This window comes from Daphnia magna, linkage group LG3 (assembly GCF_020631705.1).
Source record: "Daphnia magna isolate NIES linkage group LG3, ASM2063170v1.1, whole genome shotgun sequence".
NCBI classification, from domain to species: Eukaryota; Metazoa; Arthropoda; class Branchiopoda; order Diplostraca; family Daphniidae; genus Daphnia; species Daphnia magna.
Window position 1 is genome coordinate 4,237,099 of NC_059184.1, and position 17,393 is coordinate 4,254,491.

A 17,393-nucleotide genomic window follows, 5' to 3' on the forward strand; every position below is an offset into this window, starting at 1 on the left:
TCTGCTCGGGTGAACCGGGTGAACCGGGGTGAACCAAACTCTTAGCCGTGCGAGAAGAGCCTTCACTTCATAGGTGATTAAGACTTCCTGCAAATCTGCAATTTTTCCTTACTTCATCTCTTTGAGTGTAATAAGAATAAAAAGGACCGTCTCAATTTTGACACATTTAACAGTGTAACTACCGTGTTCCATCATTAGCCTACAGCTATAAACATTTAATGGAACAATACCGTGATGTCGCCTACTTAGAAAAAGGTTGGTGGGATTTTTTCTGCAGAACAAGAAATACTTAGAGCCTGACAGACCCATTAGTTTCTGTAAACAAGAAATAGTGACATGTTAGTTATAAAGCTAAAGTGATAGTAAATAGGTTGTTGTGTAAATAAGAATTTGTAAAGGATTTGCTGTCATAAAATGTTTGTATTACTGCCTTGCAACAACCCAATTGTCAGGGCATTCCACAGGTTGCAAGGCCTACCTTATAGCTGTCTTATTTTTGAAATACAGATTTCCAGCCATTGAAGTAAAGTATTTTCAAGAATGCACGAGCTATTCACCCAAGTTTTGACGAAAAAAGATTTATCTAAGGTAACTTTAATTGCTGAGTTTTATAAATGTTTTTAGACATTTTTTTGTCCAAATCCACTTTAGGCAGGAGACCTATTCTCTGTAGATGATAAATCCATCATTCAAGATCTTTCAGATGTTATTCATAAAATTAGAGAGATCATTCATCTCTCTGAATACAAAAGAAATGCAAATGATCAAAGTGTTGTTGAAATTTGCATCACAAGGGTGACTTCTGCAATAAGGTAATATATTGCATACAATAGGTACCATATTGCCTCCACTTCTGCATATTGTGTATACATGATTTTAGAAAATCAAATTTTTAATCCCTTACAGAGAAACTGGTTCCATTGAGAAACATGCAGATGCTTTAGTTGCTCTGCTGGAATCTTGTCTTTGCCATAGTCTTGCACCATCCAGCAAAGGTGAAGATCCACCCCACACAAAAATTGCATCTGATGTTTTGTCTTGCATATTTTTGGTTTGTATACAGCCAAGTTATAAATCAGTGGATGGAAGGTTATTTTAAAAGTGTATTAATGTTTTGGTATAGAATTATAGCAAGCGAGGAGTGATGGAATTAGCACTGCCAGTAGCTGTAAAGTTTCTTCATAAAGGAAATCGAGACCTATCAAGAAATCTTTCTTCCTACCTTTCCCTTGCAGCTATCAACAATTCAGATTTGCTAGCACAACATATACAGCCAATCATTGATTCTTTTATATCAGGTTTGAATATTATTAGAGGCTTTCCAAGTTAAAAGTGATTATTATCATGTTCTTTCTTCACATGTAGGAAATTATGCGTTAGCTAGAGTTCTTCCGCAGGTATACGCTGTTAATCGAGAAGCAATCCACGGACATGTGATGGCCCTAGCATCGCTGCTACCCCTCTGTGATACTCCGGAAAAAATATCGTTGTTAAGTCTGCTTGGTCCCATTGCCCGTAATCAGCCGGCTTTACTTGAGGCAAGTCTACCACAACTATGTGATTGCCTATCTGTGCCTTCTGCCATTCCAGCCACGTTGCAGCTTCTAACTGAAATGGCAGCGTACAAAGCCTCCTTGTTGCTAGATTACACTTCGAGGATCAAAGAGGCTACCGAAACCGCACCTTCGGTTGTTTGCTTAGCCGCTCAAGTGATAGCCCGTTTAGGGCATGTGAATGAAGATCGTGGCCAGGAGGCTTTGGATTTTATCGTCCAACACATAATCCAAGCAGAGAACCATAACATCCCCTCGCTGTTACGAGAAGTAGCTAGTCTCTGTGCCACACATCCAACATTGCTTACCGAAAGATTGGTTAACAAATTGGAAAGCTACGTAGAAGGAGCACCCAGTGTAGCTAAGAACATCTATCAGCAGATGAAATCAAACTTAGCTGCGCAGCGTAATGGACAAGGAATACCCAAAAACACCGCTAACGTCACTGTCCTCAAACTGAACGGGGAAAATCAGCATGCGACCGTTACAAACCATCATCGACTCTCGCTGCCGCTCCAAGGTTTTACCGGTAGCTTATCCAGTGCAGCAAACGCAACGTCAAACAACAATCGCGCATCACTTGGAGGATTTGTCAATGTGGGGAACATGAGCGTACCGATATCAGTGGCTAGTGCAGTCTTTAGTGGTACGCCTGTTTACAACTCACAAGGAATTCCTGTTTTGCTGACGTTTGGTCCGGGTGGATTAAATATAACCAATCCCATTACAACTACAACGGCCAGCAATAGCAATAACGCCTCGACTTCTGGAAACAGGGTCGTTGGTAGCAGAACAAAACAAGCCGATGCCAGTCGTTCTACCCCGCGACTTACACCATCTACCGTGCCAGGTAGCAGTGCTGTTCCAGCTGCTGTGATGAACCGTTCGATGAGCTGGATAAATGCGGTTCACATGAGTACCAATCGGCTTAGTCCTAGCCCAGCTGGACCAGTTTTACACAAGGGGAACATAGCGCGATTTGGTTCCTCCCATCAAATGGCTCTTGGTGCGACCCCTTATGGTCCGAGTCGAGAGGCCCATGGACCAGGAATCCACAATCCTAATCAAGGCGGACGTGGTGCCGTCTTCGCTAGTCGGGGTTCCCGTGGAAGTCTGTCTACCAACAGAGTACAGGTTTCATCTGGAAATTCGCCCGCGGTGACTAGCAACATATCCGCACCTTCAGCCAGCAACCCTATGCGTAGCGTTAGTGGAAGTTTAACTACAATGAAAGAAGATCCTGAAGCTGATCTTCGCATGAACAGCCTGGTTTTTGGCCACAACACTCCTAGCGTCGGGTTAGGTGTTCGCGATATAGGTGTTATAGCTGGCTTGGGTGGAGGAAATCACATGACACCCTCACCTACCATTGCTCTTTCACCTATACATCGCATCCAAAACCAAACTCCTTTTTCATTGATTCCATCGAGTCTGTCCTCATTAGCTCCATCGCCACCTCCTATTGGCCAGAATGGCAGTGGTGTCAAAATGCACGAAGATATAATCCAATCGTCTGTCGATAACCAGCACCATAAGGCGTCCACGAACACTCTGGCTTCCCAGAGTACTCTATCTTTCCACAATTCCAGTGTCACCATAAGCAATCCATCTGGTCAGCATCAGCCTCAGACACAAGTGGTAGTGAGGCGCAATCATGCTCAGTCTGGAAATTTTTCTGGCAACCCAAACGGAGATAGGGCGAGACATGATGATGCTGTGGGTATGGCAGCATCTCAGCGTATCAGTGTCTTCGAGCCCTACCCTATGCAAGACGCTGTTAAGCATTTTTGTGACAAGCATCTTGATAAGATTAAGGCGTACATGGAGAGACTTATGGCCCGGCTCCCTTTACCCGTGAAGTGCACAATTGAAGAGCGTCGATCAAAGAAGCATGCCAAAGTTCACTTTACGTGCCAAGGAAAAAGCGAATATTGTCTTTATGGAAAATCTTTATTTGCTCTGAAAACGAAACATCCCAGACTTTGGATCCACCTGATGTTTCTCGCATTACAGGTATTTTCTTTTTCTAATTACAAAAATAACACGTATAAAAAACACATGTATTGGTTGATGTTATTTTCATTCCAGTCAAGATCCTCTTCGGCCTTGAGTACTCGAGATGCCTCAGTTAGCAGTTTAAAAAATTGTTGGGATATCCTAAAGTGTGACAACCGCTCATTTCTGAATCTGGTTATGTCAGCATTCCCGTCGACCAAAGATCAAGACAGTCTTATGCACGAGCTGCAGCAAGATCGCTTCTTTGATGTTTTCGAATTTAATGCACCTGCGGGTACGTGGAATTGTTTCCTTTGCAATCATCCCGAACGGGCGCCTGGCTTTATGCAAGAAAACCATCCGTTGATGGAGGGCCAGCTCAAAGAAAAAAGGAACAAGTGGCTCATTTTCAGACGCTGGAGAACACGCTATTTCACGCTGTCTGGTGCACATCTGACCTACAAGGAATCGGTACGTTTCTCTATTTCAGTGAGCATTATTTGATTGCAAAATTGAAATGACAGTTCGAAACTTTTGATAGAAGTTGGACCAAGATGCGACACCGATCGAAATTAACCAGATACGGAGTGTCAAGGTAGGACGCCAAGGCAGAAGTATTCCTAAAGCTTTTGAAATTTTCACCAGCGACAAAACGTACGTTCTTAAGGCTAAAGATGGTAAAAATGCAGAAGAATGGGTTCAATGTCTTTCGATTGCCGTGGCTTCATCGCATGCTCGTGATACTCCTTCTAGACCATCTTCCCAACACTTTTCTTTAGCGCAATCGCAATTTGGTTTGCGGACTGCTGTTTGAAAGCAAAAACGATTGAATGTGGCTTTCCGAACGTACCGTTAAACCTTGTTGCTATGCTGAAATTGGCAATTAATGTTGTTTCTTTGTTTTTCATCTTGGCGACCTTTGCTTCCCCAAGTTTTAACAATCACTAACGACTATCTTCTCCGATTGCCGCAACTGCGTGTAGGATTCTTTTTCCTCTGATTCGAAAAGTCATTGCTACACATCCATTCCTGTGCTTTAAAATTAGAGTTCTCGTGATAAGAATGTAGAAACTGGATGAAGATGTTTCTGTAGGATTTTTCAAACAAAGAATCCATCAGTTTATTTTCACGATCGTGCTTCCCACCAATGCCTCATTGTTAGTGTGTTTTACCGTGGTTATATTACCGTTTACTGGAAACAGTGGCCTTGTTATATATTTAGACTTATACTCTCTCGGATGTAATTTCTAGTTTATTAAGACAGTAAAGCCTAAAGATGAAAAAGTCGGACAATACATGTCAAGGTCCATACCAATTTTATCCACAAATTGCCATAAGGGCTTGAAATGAGAACATATTTCGGGTGTGCAACGAGAAAAGCTGATTTTTTTAAATTTTTTTTACATCTCAAAGAATTTCTGTGGAAGGCCTTCATTCTTGGTTTACAGCAGTTATTGAAAAGAGATCACAGCACAAAGGTGAGCACAGTCAAAGGGAGTCTTTCCATGCGGGGTAACTTATGTAGCATTAGAATTTATCCTTGGCCGCTCCTTGTTTCTTCTTTTTTGTGTTTTTCTTTTTGCCCCCATCAGCTTTTCTTTTTATTTGCGTCTTCTTCAAATCTGCCAGAAATATTTCGTTAGTAAACTTATGGTATGCTATTTTAAGCCGGTTTAAATGTCGAACCTTCAGTCGGTTCAAACGTAAGTGGTGGTCGGTTAAGTGCTCGTTGGATGGGAAATACTGCGCAGGGATCAAGAGCTGACCAATTTTCACTTACACCTCGCACTGCATTAGCAGTCGGGTCTATTTCATTGTAAATTTTGTGCAGATCTAGCGACGAAGATTCCTTCCCAGTCGATTCCCACACTTGGATACACATACCGTCGTGAAAGCCGTGCCGGAGTAGAAACTGTCCTGGGCTCAAATTCAGGTCACATAACGAAGACAGGACAGCCCATATAGTTTGAAGAGAGTTTGCTGGCTTGTTATGTGTTCCATACTGAAAACTTATCTCGGCCTCAAGGCAGGCAGCGTCTTTTTGTTCACACATGAGAAAATCGCCAGTGTACGCGTCCAACCGAACTATCGGAAACGAAGAAAGAAGAAAAAAAAAAAAAAATGTAATCGTCAGACAGTTAAACTAGATTAAGTAAAAAGGGGTCTACTTACTACGGACGAGTTTGCATTCGGGTCTTAAATGTAAATCGATCCATTGTTCATTCATTTCACGTGTGGACAAGCATTCTCCCCCAAACCATGGTTGGTATTCCGTCTTGGGAATCATCAAGAATGTTCTAAATTCGCCACTGGAGGTTACCTAAGTAAATGTATTAGTTTTAATGTTGAACACCCAACATTGAACACTCGTTGTGATGACTTACAATAGCTGTATCCACTGAAGAGCGTACAAGAAGTCGAATAGATTTTTCGTTTGCCTGCAAGTTCCATATTCTGTAAGTGAGATTCTCATCCTTCTTTGGTTTAGTGTATTCCTGAGGATTCTCTTTAGAAGTGGTTGAATCTGTGTTCTTCTTCGGTGATGGCTTGCGATGGGATTGCATCATTTTTTCCTGATTCTGAAGAATGTCGCTAAGCAAACTGGCTTGAGTATTGGGAGCGCCGATTTTACCGGTTCTTATTGGAACCTTAAAACCAGGTTCTGGGACCTTATTTTTATTTTGCTGATCAGTTTGATTTTCTGTACCAATGCTTGTTAATGTGTTTGAAGTGTCATTAGGAAACTTTTTATGGCTCTTTATGTTTTTACTGGCATTTTTGCTCCTTTTCCGTGGAGACTGGCCACATTCACTACCTGTGTCGATAACCAGAGACATCTCTGAAGAATCAGAGTCGGTGGCTGTCGAAAAATCGTGTTCGAAGGGTTTTTGCTGTTTTTCCACATCTGTGACTTCTATCGCCTCCGCAGTGTTTCCTGTTTCTGGGGTTACTTGTTGCGCTTCACCAACCTTAAGAGTGCAAATCTTAGACGAACTGGATGCTCGTTTTTCAATGCCAAACGTTTCAAGACTGTCTAGATCGGTGTTGTCAGAACTAAATATGTCTCCAGGAACTTCTTCAGCAGATTCTGAGTATTCATATTTCTTGCCCGATCCCGTGTAGACGAAGAAACGTGAGCGGTTCACATTACTAAATTGACATTTTATAGCCATTCTATTGAAAAGTGCATTTTTTTCAACGGCTGACATCTCAGACGGAGGAAGAGGTTCATCAATAAAAATGACTTTGTTAACTTCACCTGGAAGTCAAATTCAAAATTAGTACCAGGTGTTCGGAAGATAAATTCTTTTCTGATTGTTTTACCATGGAAATTAACTTCTTTGATGGTGAAAGGAATATCCCACGAACGTCGGAAAAGAGGTCCGACATTTCCCGCAAGAGAACGCAGCGCCTTCGCACTAACGACAATCTTCACTCCGTATTTAGTGGCAAGTTTGACTGCATTTTCATCATTGCTCACTTGAGAAGAAAATAAAATGCGTTGAAAATTAACACTTAAACGAAGAATCTCATAATTAAGTATTAACTTAAATACTTTGTTCACTCTCGAGTACATTTGCAGGATACCGATTGTTTATTATCTTGTAATTTCGCTGTATTTTTATCAACGTATTTAAGGGGGGAAATATCTGACATGGAATTCGGCCTAATTCCAAAACAGTTCTTTCCAGTGTCATATCCAGGGTTATCATATTCTCTTTGGGTACAAGAATAATGTTCCCTATCAGTTTGTAAAAAGACGGATACAAGTGCACACTAGCTAACTGTGTCTATAAAATGAGAACAATTTAAAGCAGTAAAAAATGAAGGGAGGCATCAATAGAAATATATAATTTGTTTTTTACCTCCCACATTTCATTTACATATCTGGCAATCCCAGGATTCAAACTAAGGTAGGCTGATGGATTGTTTTCCATAATGGTTTGTGCAAGTTTTTGAAACTCCTGTATTTCGTCTCTTAGTTTTATTTGCATTTCCTGGATAATAAATGCAACCCTTAATTCTAGATCAGTTCATTTCAAAAGGGAAATTATTTTAATTGTACCTTGATACGAATGAAGTCATCAGCATCAGCTGGTATTGCAATCATGAATGATCTCATGACTCTAATGATTGCAAACAAGTAATCTTTTTGTTCAAAGACATTCAAAACTGACTTTCGAGGGAAAGGTGCTGGTGGTTGAATTTTTAATGTTTTTCCTTGGCCTCCTACACTTTCCACAGCTATTCGCTTCAAATGGCAAGGGGACCAAGTTTTACCACTTGCTCCTCGTGAATTGTTTTTCATCGATCCCTGTTCATCGTGTGGCCATGGAGACTGAGGGATTCTATGGATCGCGTGGAATGCCGCTGAACAGTTGTCAAACACATCTCTGGAGAAAAAGCTGCTTGACTCATCAACAGCCTTATCCCTGTGGGCAACAGAAAAATGAATGGCATGCTATGGTTGAATTAATAAATAACAGCCAGGGTGTTACCAATTAATAGTCAAAAACCCCTCCATGGCATGCTATGAACATGAAGTATACCAACATAAGGTATACTTTATGCCATGAAAATAACAACAGAAAGCAACGACATCTATAGTCAATAGGGGAACTCTTCAGGAGTTTTCATAGTGTGAACGTCAGTAATCTTTAATCTATCATGTAAAAAAGGGGGAAATGAAAGGTGTTGTGGCATTACTGCGTCTGTGATTCTTAGGTCATCAGTTTCCAACATTGACTGTGTTCCATCAAACAATGGATCTGGTCATCGTTTAGCATTTCAAGGTACGTTAAAAGTTATTCGTCGAGTCTAACGACCCAAGGGTCGGTGTGCTCTTTACATAATCATCCATGTTTTGTTGAAGCACGCGAGTGACCTTCTAGACTTTTTTATGGATAGCTAAGTGGGGTGAACGTTATTCCAAGCAAGAAAAAGCTCATTAGGCATGGGACTTTAGTAAGTCCTTGTGTGAAGGACAAACAGCAAATAATCCGTTCGTGTCCATGAAATAATTCAAAAAAACCACTCAAAACATCCGCCCACCCATGCGGACGCCCAAAACCCAATCACATAAGCCAGTCCGCACGAGGGAACTCTGCATAATGTATTTATTATTGATCTTTACATTCCAACTATTCTGTAGATCAATGGATATAGATAACAGACGTCACGTAAAACAGTAAGCTTTTTTTAAAAGATTTAGTAACGACGATTTCCATTATTTCCTTTTTCGTGTGAATGACCACAGTTGGAAGTTCCAACTTGGAACCCATGAATCGTAGTTTTTTTAAAACTTGTTATCACACGGGGATAGCAAAAGTTTGTAATAAAGTACATAGGGGCTCTTTGACACTCAGAATGATCAAATTACGGAAAGGGAGGGCGGATCTATACGCATGTAAGAATTTTCAAGCTCACATAGCATAATGCGTTTGGGCGATGAGATACGCTGAAGCCTAGTTGTTCATCAAGGCCAGTTTTTCCTTGACTCTTTTGCACCAGCATAACTCACAATCTTTTTTATTTGCCTCCTAGCTCAATCGAGGATAATCTTTTTCGCATCGATCTCGTCGGATGATGGATATTGGATACGAGTCCCATAGCAAAGCATGTAAAAGAAAAGAAAATATTATAGTTCTTCCATCTTCCTCTGCCTTTGCCACAGGTCTAATACAAAGTTGCTTTGAAATTTAAGCCGAGTGTGCATGGGTGCAGTCACGCTCGTTCATGCTGCTCTCGAGCGCGTTCCGTCACACACAACGCACGACTCATACAAACAAACCGTTCAAGGCCAATAGTATTTTACGCAAACAATTTAAAAGAGCTTGCTAATTAAAGCAAACCTACTAACCGGGAACGGTTGTTGAATTACGGTTGTATGCAACTGGTTTAATTTTAAAGTATTATGGTGATTGGTTCGAGGCAACCAATTATTCTTCTGGTGCTCAAAAGAAATGCTGGAAGATATGGAAGAAAGTCTTGAGCCGAGAAGGGTTTCTTTAAGCGCCATTCTTTGGGTACTGTGCCTTTTGTATGTTGGTCTTGGGTCTCACAAAATGAAATACCAGACAAACTCAGCATCGACCGCAAAGACCGAATTCGCCCTAAGGGATGTATGTGTGTAGGATGTGTCACGCTAGAAATATTTATTTAAACAGAAACAATTTTTATTTAAAAAAGAAAAAATTAAATAACAATAATATTCCTAAGAGGATCGTGAGAATGCATTTGAATGACCACACACGCCTAGAAATTATGTCCTTGGTCTCTAACCAATTCTCTATTGGCATCGTACGTAATCAAACATAATGAGCATCCAGTTTGAAGTAATCTTTTGAAGCCGTCGCCTATGGCACCCTTTAAGCCAAATAAAAGGTTATATTTTTTAAACTTCTCCGACATACCAATCGTCTGTAGCATGGAAAGGATAGGCTGTTTACGTATTTAGTATAGTATTACAAATAATATTCTTTGTCTGTTTATGTGAAAGTATGTTTGTATAGTGGCGTAAAAGACTTTACCAATTTTTTTTCTTCTTCTTTTAGTACGATTTTGTTTTGTTTTACGTAACTGCTTTGATTTGCACACAATTAAATATGCAATCACAAATTTGCATGTGAAATTGCATGTCTGTAGTTTTGACCTGAAATTAGGCAGACATGCATGACTAGCATATTCATGGTTAAATACGCCTGAGGATTATCTTTCCTTTCCTGTTTAATATATCGAGAAAATATTTCTGAAAAACATGCGTTGTTTATAGTCAATGATATGCATAGCGTATGGGAATGGCGCGATCCGATCAGTTTACCCTTGCGGAAGCTAATCAAATGACAGCTTATAGCTTATACCAGATGGTGTTTCCTTTCTGTTTCCTGAAAGAAAAAAAAAAATTAAAGATTAACCTACCTTCGTGCCCCTCTCCATCTTTCCCCTTTTCAGTCTTAAAACCAGTTAAAATGTCGGAAGGCGATGACACATGCCCGTAGCTCTAAAATTAGGTCTATTCCGGTATGCATATGTGCCGTAGCGTGAGCAAGGAAAGAAAAGAGGGACGAAGTCTGTTGGATGGTTATAGCTTTAAAATAAGTCTTGTTTTCTCAGGCACTCCGATGGCCACGTTCTTGTTTTTACCAATACACGACCTCCTTTGCTCCATTTTCCTCCCTTTGATGCCCTTATACACGAAGCCTCCAGAAAATACTAGCTATTACTACGATGTGCAAATTAAACGTTATCTAATCACAGAGGGGTCATGACACCCCATTCTTTACACATACGCAATTTCTGAACAAAACTATTTGAAAATACAACCTCGAAGGTGAGGCGTAATCGGCATTACCTGCCAAGCAAATTGGCAACCCAAAAAGTAAAAAAAAAAGTTTTCTCATTTTTATTTACAAGTTAAAAATGTAGTTTACCTATAAATTGTTTCTAACTGGGTGATGGGTGATACTTTGCCTTCCCCTCTCCCCTCCCCCCCCCGGAAATTTGGGAAAGCTGGTATTGTACAGCCAAGCAGACGCAGGCTTGCGGGATCAAGGCAATAAGCTATGGGCTGTGGCCTTGGACTGACGTGAGTTTGTGTAGATTTTCAGTCAACGATGAAAAAGCAGCTAGAATTTTCCATCAATAACTAAATATTGCTCTACAATATTAGTTGCAATCAAATTTCATCGTATTTTCCGTGCTTAAAATCAAGTGTCAGTCGGATTTCGGGACCAAATAACCTACCAGGCTCACATTACCAAATTGTTCTTCAATGGTTCGCTATAACCGTGTATTTTAAGAACCACTGCTATATGTAAGAACATCGAATGTTTTTATTACTGTAACTCGGATTTGCCTAACAAAAGGCTGTTTTCTGTTGGCAGGTATTACCACAATGCCTCATTCTGCCATGTTAAAATCTGGACCAGGTCTCTATGAATTTTTGATAGAAGCAGAGTTACAACAATATTATAGTACCATTAAAAATGATTTGAAGGTATGTAAATATCTAAGTTATTCATAATATATATTTGCTGGTTTCATTGGCATCATTTAAAGGTGAATAACATACATCAACTCAAGTATGCTACCGATGAAGATTTTTTGCAAGTTGGTCTGTCAAGACCAGAAGTCCGGAGACTCAGGAAGATATTTCACAAGCACTGTCCACAAAATTATCTTTATAAATTTAAAAATGTAAGAAACCATAAATCTAACAGTGATTGTACCCTCGTAGAATTTACCTTACCAGAACATCTCCAGATTGACTGATGAATAAGAAAAATTTTCCATTATTTATATTTTTGTTTCTGATTGTACAGATTATTAAGCCTAAGAAGGAAGATGGAGCTGCCATGGCTATTCTTTTACCAGATGATGGAAGTAAAGAAAGGTCATATCAGCTGAAAGTACCTAGCAAGCATATAATTCCTGCTGAGGCAATTATTGTTAATAAGGAGCTGGGTGTTGGAGAGTTTGGAATTGTCCAACAAGGAGTGTGGACCAATGAAGATGGAGACAGAGTATGTGCCCTTTAGTTAATTCTATTTTAGCACATCTGTCACTAAAACCAGCTATTCTTTCAAATGCAGATTCAAGTAGCAATAAAATGCCTTAGCAAAGAGCGTATGCAAAACAATCCTATGGAGTTCCTCAAAGAAGCTGCTATAATGCATACCATTGATCATGAACACATTGTTCGCCTCTATGGCGTAGTTTTGGATACAAACTCCCTCATGTTGGTAAATACCCAATCTTGATGCAAATAGCTATTATTACTATTTTTTTTTATTTAATTTATTTTTTTTAAATCTTTAAATTCAATGTTATCCCTTTTTATAGGTAACAGAATTGGCCCCATTACGTTCTTTGTTGGAATGCCTGAAAGAACCTGCTCTGAGACCAAGTTTTCCTGTGCCTTCTTTGTGCGATTTTTCCATACAAATTTGTGATGGAATGCAGTATTTGGAATCAAAGCGACTTATTCATAGGTATAGTGGCAGCTATCTATGTTGTATTCTACAGGTTATTTTTATCTTCTTCTACGTCAATAGGGACTTAGCTGCCAGAAATATCCTTGTCTTTACCAAAAACAAAATAAAAATTTCCGACTTCGGGCTCTCCCGGGCCCTTGGTGTTGGGAAAGACTACTACCAGACCAATTTCAATGTGAATCTCAAGCTACCTATTGCCTGGTGTGCACCAGAATGCATCAACTACCTGAAGTTCACTTCTGCTTCAGATGTGTGGGCTTTTGGGGTTACTTTATGGGAAATGTTTAGTTATGGTTTCCAGCCTTGGGCTGCGCTCACAGGTCAGCAAATCCTTGAAGCCATCGACGAACCAAGCTATCAACGATTGGAGCCTCCAGAATCGTGTCCTAAGGATTATTACAGCATCATGCTAAAATGTTGGCAGCATGAACCGCATAACCGCCCCAGATTCATCGATCTTATGAACCTCCTTCCGGAAGTAAGTAAAGAAATAGACGCGTGAGTTGCGGTGTGGCAATTAAAATTTTCATGTGCTATTCTTTGCAGTGCAAACCGGAACAAGTCCAAGCCATCCAAGATAGCCTAGAGGATATTTCCAAACCGCGAAGGGATCAATTACAATTTCGAATCGGAGACGTCTTAACAGTATTGGACAAAAAGTGGGTATTTTATTGCGAAACTTCAAACAGGAAAACAGAATCCTGTTTTGTTTTGTTTTCTGCTTCGATGGAAGTTGATGGTCATGCATCTGTTCATTATTTTTCAAGGCCCATACCAGAAGTGGCAAATTCTTGGAAGGGCGTCCTTAATAACGGAAAAACGGGTTTGTTCAACCCTGCTCACACGGTTTCTTATTTGGGCAACATTTTACCGTCGGTCAAACCCCAGTTTTCACGAGGAGGTACGTTCACTTTCGACTAATTGGTATGAAACTTACAAGTTATTTCGCAGTTTTATCCCTATTGGTAACCGCCTGTTCCAAATTTTAAGTTATCTCCAGTCAGATAAGCTCTTTTATCATCCCGTTCATGATTGTTTCCGCTTTAAGGTTTTTACCGTAAAATATTGACTGATTATTTGTGCAGATGGAAAGAATGCGTATTCGTCTAAGCGAAGACTTAGGACAGATATGATCAGTTCCCCACAAGGAGATCTGAAACACACGGGTCACGTAGGGCTAGACGGTGCATATTTTGGTGACGTGGCATTCCTTGGAGACAAAGTATCTTCACTTCTTTTATATTTACGTGTTAGCAAGAATATCAATATAATTTAGTATCACCAGTTACCAAAACAAGTAGTTACACCGTACAAGCCTCAAGATGATATTCAAAACATGTCAAGTAACGGGAACAACCATGGCGGAACAGACGTTCCGTTAACCCCCTCGCCAGGCCCAGCGTCGCCTATGTGTGGTCCACCGTCCGCCTTTTCAATAAATAGCGCATCATCTGATCTGTCTGATAGAGCGCCATTGCTGGCGCGATTTGGAGACCGTGGACGAGCTGGACCAGCAGCAGGTAATTTACTCATTCTAGTCCTTGTTAGAGCTTCGGTAGTTAATTGTTTTTTTTTGTTTTTTTGTTTTTTTATGGTCGAAAGATCACAATTGGTCTGATACTGCCAGCGAAAAGGACAACAATTCCGCTCCTCCTACGCCAGGTTTCCTTGCTGCGGCTAACCAAAAAGCCATACAAGGCATTAGCCATGTTCCGCCCGACGCTTTCCCTGGACCACATGAATACCACGAGATCAGTGATGAAGAAGTAACTGATAGCCCGGGCTTTGACCTCGGCCCGAGCTTGATGGACGAAGTATTGCGAGCGTTAGGAAGTGGTAGCGCAGCACACATGGCAAATTCGCCCTACAGCGATAAACATTTTGATTGGAAGGAAGATCAAAGTAGTTTAGCTGGCAGTCAACCGGAGAGTAAACGTGGAACGCTAAAGGATACATTGCGAAAAAAGCAAGCACATGTAACGCATTCATTTAGAGAGAGTTAAATTGGTCAGTAATAATAGCTAGCTAATCTTATTCTGTAGGTTAAGCCAATATCAGCTTCAGATCAGAGAACGTTGGACCAAGCTATAGCAATGGCTAATGAGCTTGCAACGCGTTCCATGCTCGAATTAGATGCAAAATCTAGCGGTGCCTATGACGCTGTCGATCATGCCGTCTCAGGGCATATGGCGGCCATGTCTTTAGATTCACCTCGGACTCCTTCATCACCGAGCAAGCGCAAATTCTCCTTCAAGTTTAGTGCAAAAACTAGCCCAAAACATGAACGTCGTAACTTTGCGAAAGAGGCAGCATCTATCGCTGATCTTCAGGTATTTATAGCCGAATTATAAAATCAGTATGTGAATTCACATTAAGATTTTTAATTGCACATTTCAGTAGCTTAAGTTATATATTTGAGATGTGTTATTTCGATTTAGTTGTTCAACAGAAGAACCCCGTTATTTGTTGCACCATCGTACGATTGCATTTATATTGGAGTTCACAACTAATCAATTTAAATTTTATTTTTCATTTGCCCTATTTTTGCCTGATCTTTACTTATTCCTGAATGTTCGTTGTTTACTTCCATTAAAACCTTAGGATTCAGAATCTCATGAATCACTTAGTCTGCATAGATCATTTTCGTTAGCTCTGTCCTCTGCCAACTCTTCCATAGACGAAGAAGAATATCCAGAATTTACGAGCGAATTTTTGAGTGTATAGTTTTCCTTCTTATATTAAGTTTTTCTTTGAAGTTACACTGGATTTCTTGTTTCCGCTTAGGCATCGTTTTAGGTTCTAACGCAGTTTTTATTTTGTTATGTTGTCTCAGATTTCACTTATTTTTTATTTTGTTTTAATTTTAATTTTATGTTGTTTTTCTTCTCGAGTACGTTATTACTTTTTCTTCTTTTAATTTTATTTATTTATTTTCTTTTTGAAATTCTGTTTTTCCCAACTTCTTCTGTTTCGTTATTCTCTTGATCTCCCATAGTCGATTTTAACGGAGGAATCAAAATCGGCTTACAATATCCTGATTGAAAAACCCGTTGCTGATATCCATGTCGTCAGCCAGCATGTCGCAGCAGCTCCAACGCCTCCCAGCGAGCCGGAAGATTCCAATCCACTAAGGATGTTACGTTCGGGTGGCTTGACAGTTGTCAGACCCAAAATAAGAGGGAACAAACATCACTCGCAATCTTCACGAGATAGTCGTGAATTAAAGGTAATCTGTGATATTCTATTATCAGAAATTTATGATAATTTCATAATGCCGTTCTTATAAAGGATACAATGGAAAGTATTGCATTCGCAAGCTTAGCAAGGATTGATCGAGGAAAGTTAGGTCCACCTCCAGTTTCACCCAAGCCACGTCTTAATAAACCTGCTCCTTTGGTAATTGAGAATTCTAACTTCAATAATTTTACCCACTACCGTCCACCGGGATACGAGGAGTCTATGTCTCAGCCCAGTAACTCTTGGTTACGGGAGCAAGCGTGCGTTAAAAAAGAAGAAGAGGAGGATGGAGAAAATAACCCGCTACCTTTGCCTCCACGTGATCGCACTCGACCAACTGTGTCGATCAAGCCACGACATCAACGAAAACATCCTCTTATCTATCCAACGAATTTGCCCAATCCTAACCGTTGGGGAGCGAACGGCGAGGAGAACTCCAATCCGGATTCGCCATTATCACCCCCGCTAACGGGTAGTATGAGCTTGCCGCCGACAGAAGTGAACTTATCGTCATTGCCGCCTGCAAAACCCCCACGAGCCACTTGCAACCTAGATGACAGCTACGATAGCCAGATTGCCTCGGAACTAGAAGCACTTGATGATATGGAGGAAGAGACAAACCAGTCGGTTACCTCATCTTCGTCCTTATATCAAAGCAAAGATCATGTTTCCTGTGAGGATTTATTGGACTTTGCTTGTGACCGCCCTAATTCTAAACGAACCCGTGGACCTGCACAAGGAACAGATTCAGACGAGGTAACCACAAATCGCATCAGAGCAAGTAGAAAATATTTCAAACCTAAATTTTCCGTTCAGGTTCGCATTATGCAAAAGGTTTTAGGAAAAGAGAAAACCTCGCCAGATGAATGTCTTTCTGCATTAGATGAAACTGAGTGGGATGTTCACAAAGCTATTAAATTGATCAAGCTATGTTCTTTATTGTCGACGACGCATCCACATTTGACAAGTCATAGCCGTCTCCTTAAAGAATCTCTAAATCAGAACTGCTGGGACGTTGCACGCGCTGCTGCCCACCTTATTTCACAGGCAGCCAACAGAGAAGATTGTACTCGTGTTTAGCAAGTATTCGGCTCAAACCTCGCCGTTTAGCAGACACAGCAGCTAGCAAGTGCGTATTTCACCTCTGATATTCCTATATTATCTCAATATCGTTTTTTTTTTTCTTTTCCTTTTTTTTTCCCTCGTTGGATAATGGCCAAACAGTTTTTGTACAGACATCCTATAGAAATGTGTTTGGTGTGTTTACCAATACGCACCCTCTACGTACTCCTACGAGTGCCTTTAATCCTTTATCGGTAATGGTTTTCGTCGTGTATCACATATAATCTAAACATTGCTTGCTTGGCAAATGTTATGACCGAATCGTCTAAAGTTTCTGCTTTTGCTTGGCTTTTCTAGTCTTTTTACGCGTATTGTGAGAGTTATCTCCTTTCTAGAACCTCTCATTGGATTGGAAGATTCCATCCTTTGATTGATATTAAGCAAGTTCAGTGCATTTTCGTGATCTGAAATTCTCTGTTGTAACTTAAAAGTAATAGAAAATTGCCAATATATGTGTTACTATGGCTTTGTTCCCCTCGGAATAATTAAAGAG

At 40.4% G+C, this 17,393-nt stretch overlaps 3 protein-coding genes across 8 annotated transcripts; 2 read left to right on the forward strand and 1 right to left on the reverse strand.

Annotated features, from left to right (window-relative positions):
- Window positions 1-56: 56 nt before the first annotated feature.
- On the forward strand, window positions 57-4,863 carry LOC116919795 (ventricular zone-expressed PH domain-containing protein homolog 1). Of its 2 annotated transcripts, none has more exons than XM_032925828.2 (8): window positions 57-255; window positions 508-588; window positions 652-812; window positions 907-1,051; window positions 1,124-1,298; window positions 1,366-3,566; window positions 3,642-4,019; window positions 4,093-4,863. In XM_032925828.2, the coding sequence occupies exons 2-8, from the start codon at window positions 541-543 to the stop codon at window positions 4,360-4,362; spliced, it is 3,378 nt and encodes a 1,125-aa protein (XP_032781719.1). In that variant the 5' UTR covers window positions 57-255; window positions 508-540; the 3' UTR covers window positions 4,363-4,863. The 2 variants fall into 2 exon arrangements, with proteins under 2 accessions (XP_032781719.1, XP_032781718.1); XM_032925827.2 differs by having other exon boundaries at window positions 60-255; window positions 4,090-4,863.
- On the reverse strand, window positions 4,783-8,179 carry LOC116919798 (little elongation complex subunit 2). Its single transcript, XM_032925830.2, has 9 exons — window positions 8,048-8,179; window positions 7,615-7,981; window positions 7,415-7,546; window positions 7,105-7,339; window positions 6,873-7,028; window positions 5,933-6,807; window positions 5,721-5,868; window positions 5,235-5,633; window positions 4,783-5,170 (listed from the first exon to the last, which is right to left on the reverse strand). The coding sequence occupies exons 1-9, from the start codon at window positions 8,071-8,073 to the stop codon at window positions 5,076-5,078; spliced, it is 2,433 nt and encodes an 810-aa protein (XP_032781721.2). The 5' UTR covers window positions 8,074-8,179; the 3' UTR covers window positions 4,783-5,075.
- Window positions 8,180-8,204: 25 nt separating this feature from the next.
- Window positions 8,205-17,365, forward strand: LOC116919794 (activated Cdc42 kinase-like). Of its 5 annotated transcripts, none has more exons than XM_045171429.1 (17): window positions 8,205-8,341; window positions 11,260-11,361; window positions 11,432-11,544; window positions 11,607-11,744; window positions 11,870-12,070; window positions 12,140-12,289; window positions 12,390-12,538; window positions 12,602-13,019; window positions 13,088-13,200; window positions 13,309-13,442; window positions 13,627-13,763; window positions 13,818-14,061; window positions 14,144-14,517; window positions 14,584-14,871; window positions 15,537-15,767; window positions 15,830-16,534; window positions 16,595-17,365. In XM_045171429.1, exons 3-17 carry the CDS (start codon window positions 11,443-11,445, stop codon window positions 16,856-16,858), a joined length of 3,648 nt encoding a protein of 1,215 aa, XP_045027364.1. In that variant the 5' UTR covers window positions 8,205-8,341; window positions 11,260-11,361; window positions 11,432-11,442; the 3' UTR covers window positions 16,859-17,365. The 5 variants fall into 5 exon arrangements, with proteins under 5 accessions (XP_045027364.1, XP_032781717.2, XP_045027363.1 ...); XM_045171428.1 differs by lacking the exon at window positions 8,205-8,341 and having other exon boundaries at window positions 11,085-11,361; window positions 16,595-16,907; window positions 17,003-17,365; XM_032925826.2 differs by lacking the exon at window positions 11,260-11,361 and having other exon boundaries at window positions 8,217-8,341.
- The last annotated feature ends 28 nt before the right edge of the window (window positions 17,366-17,393 follow it).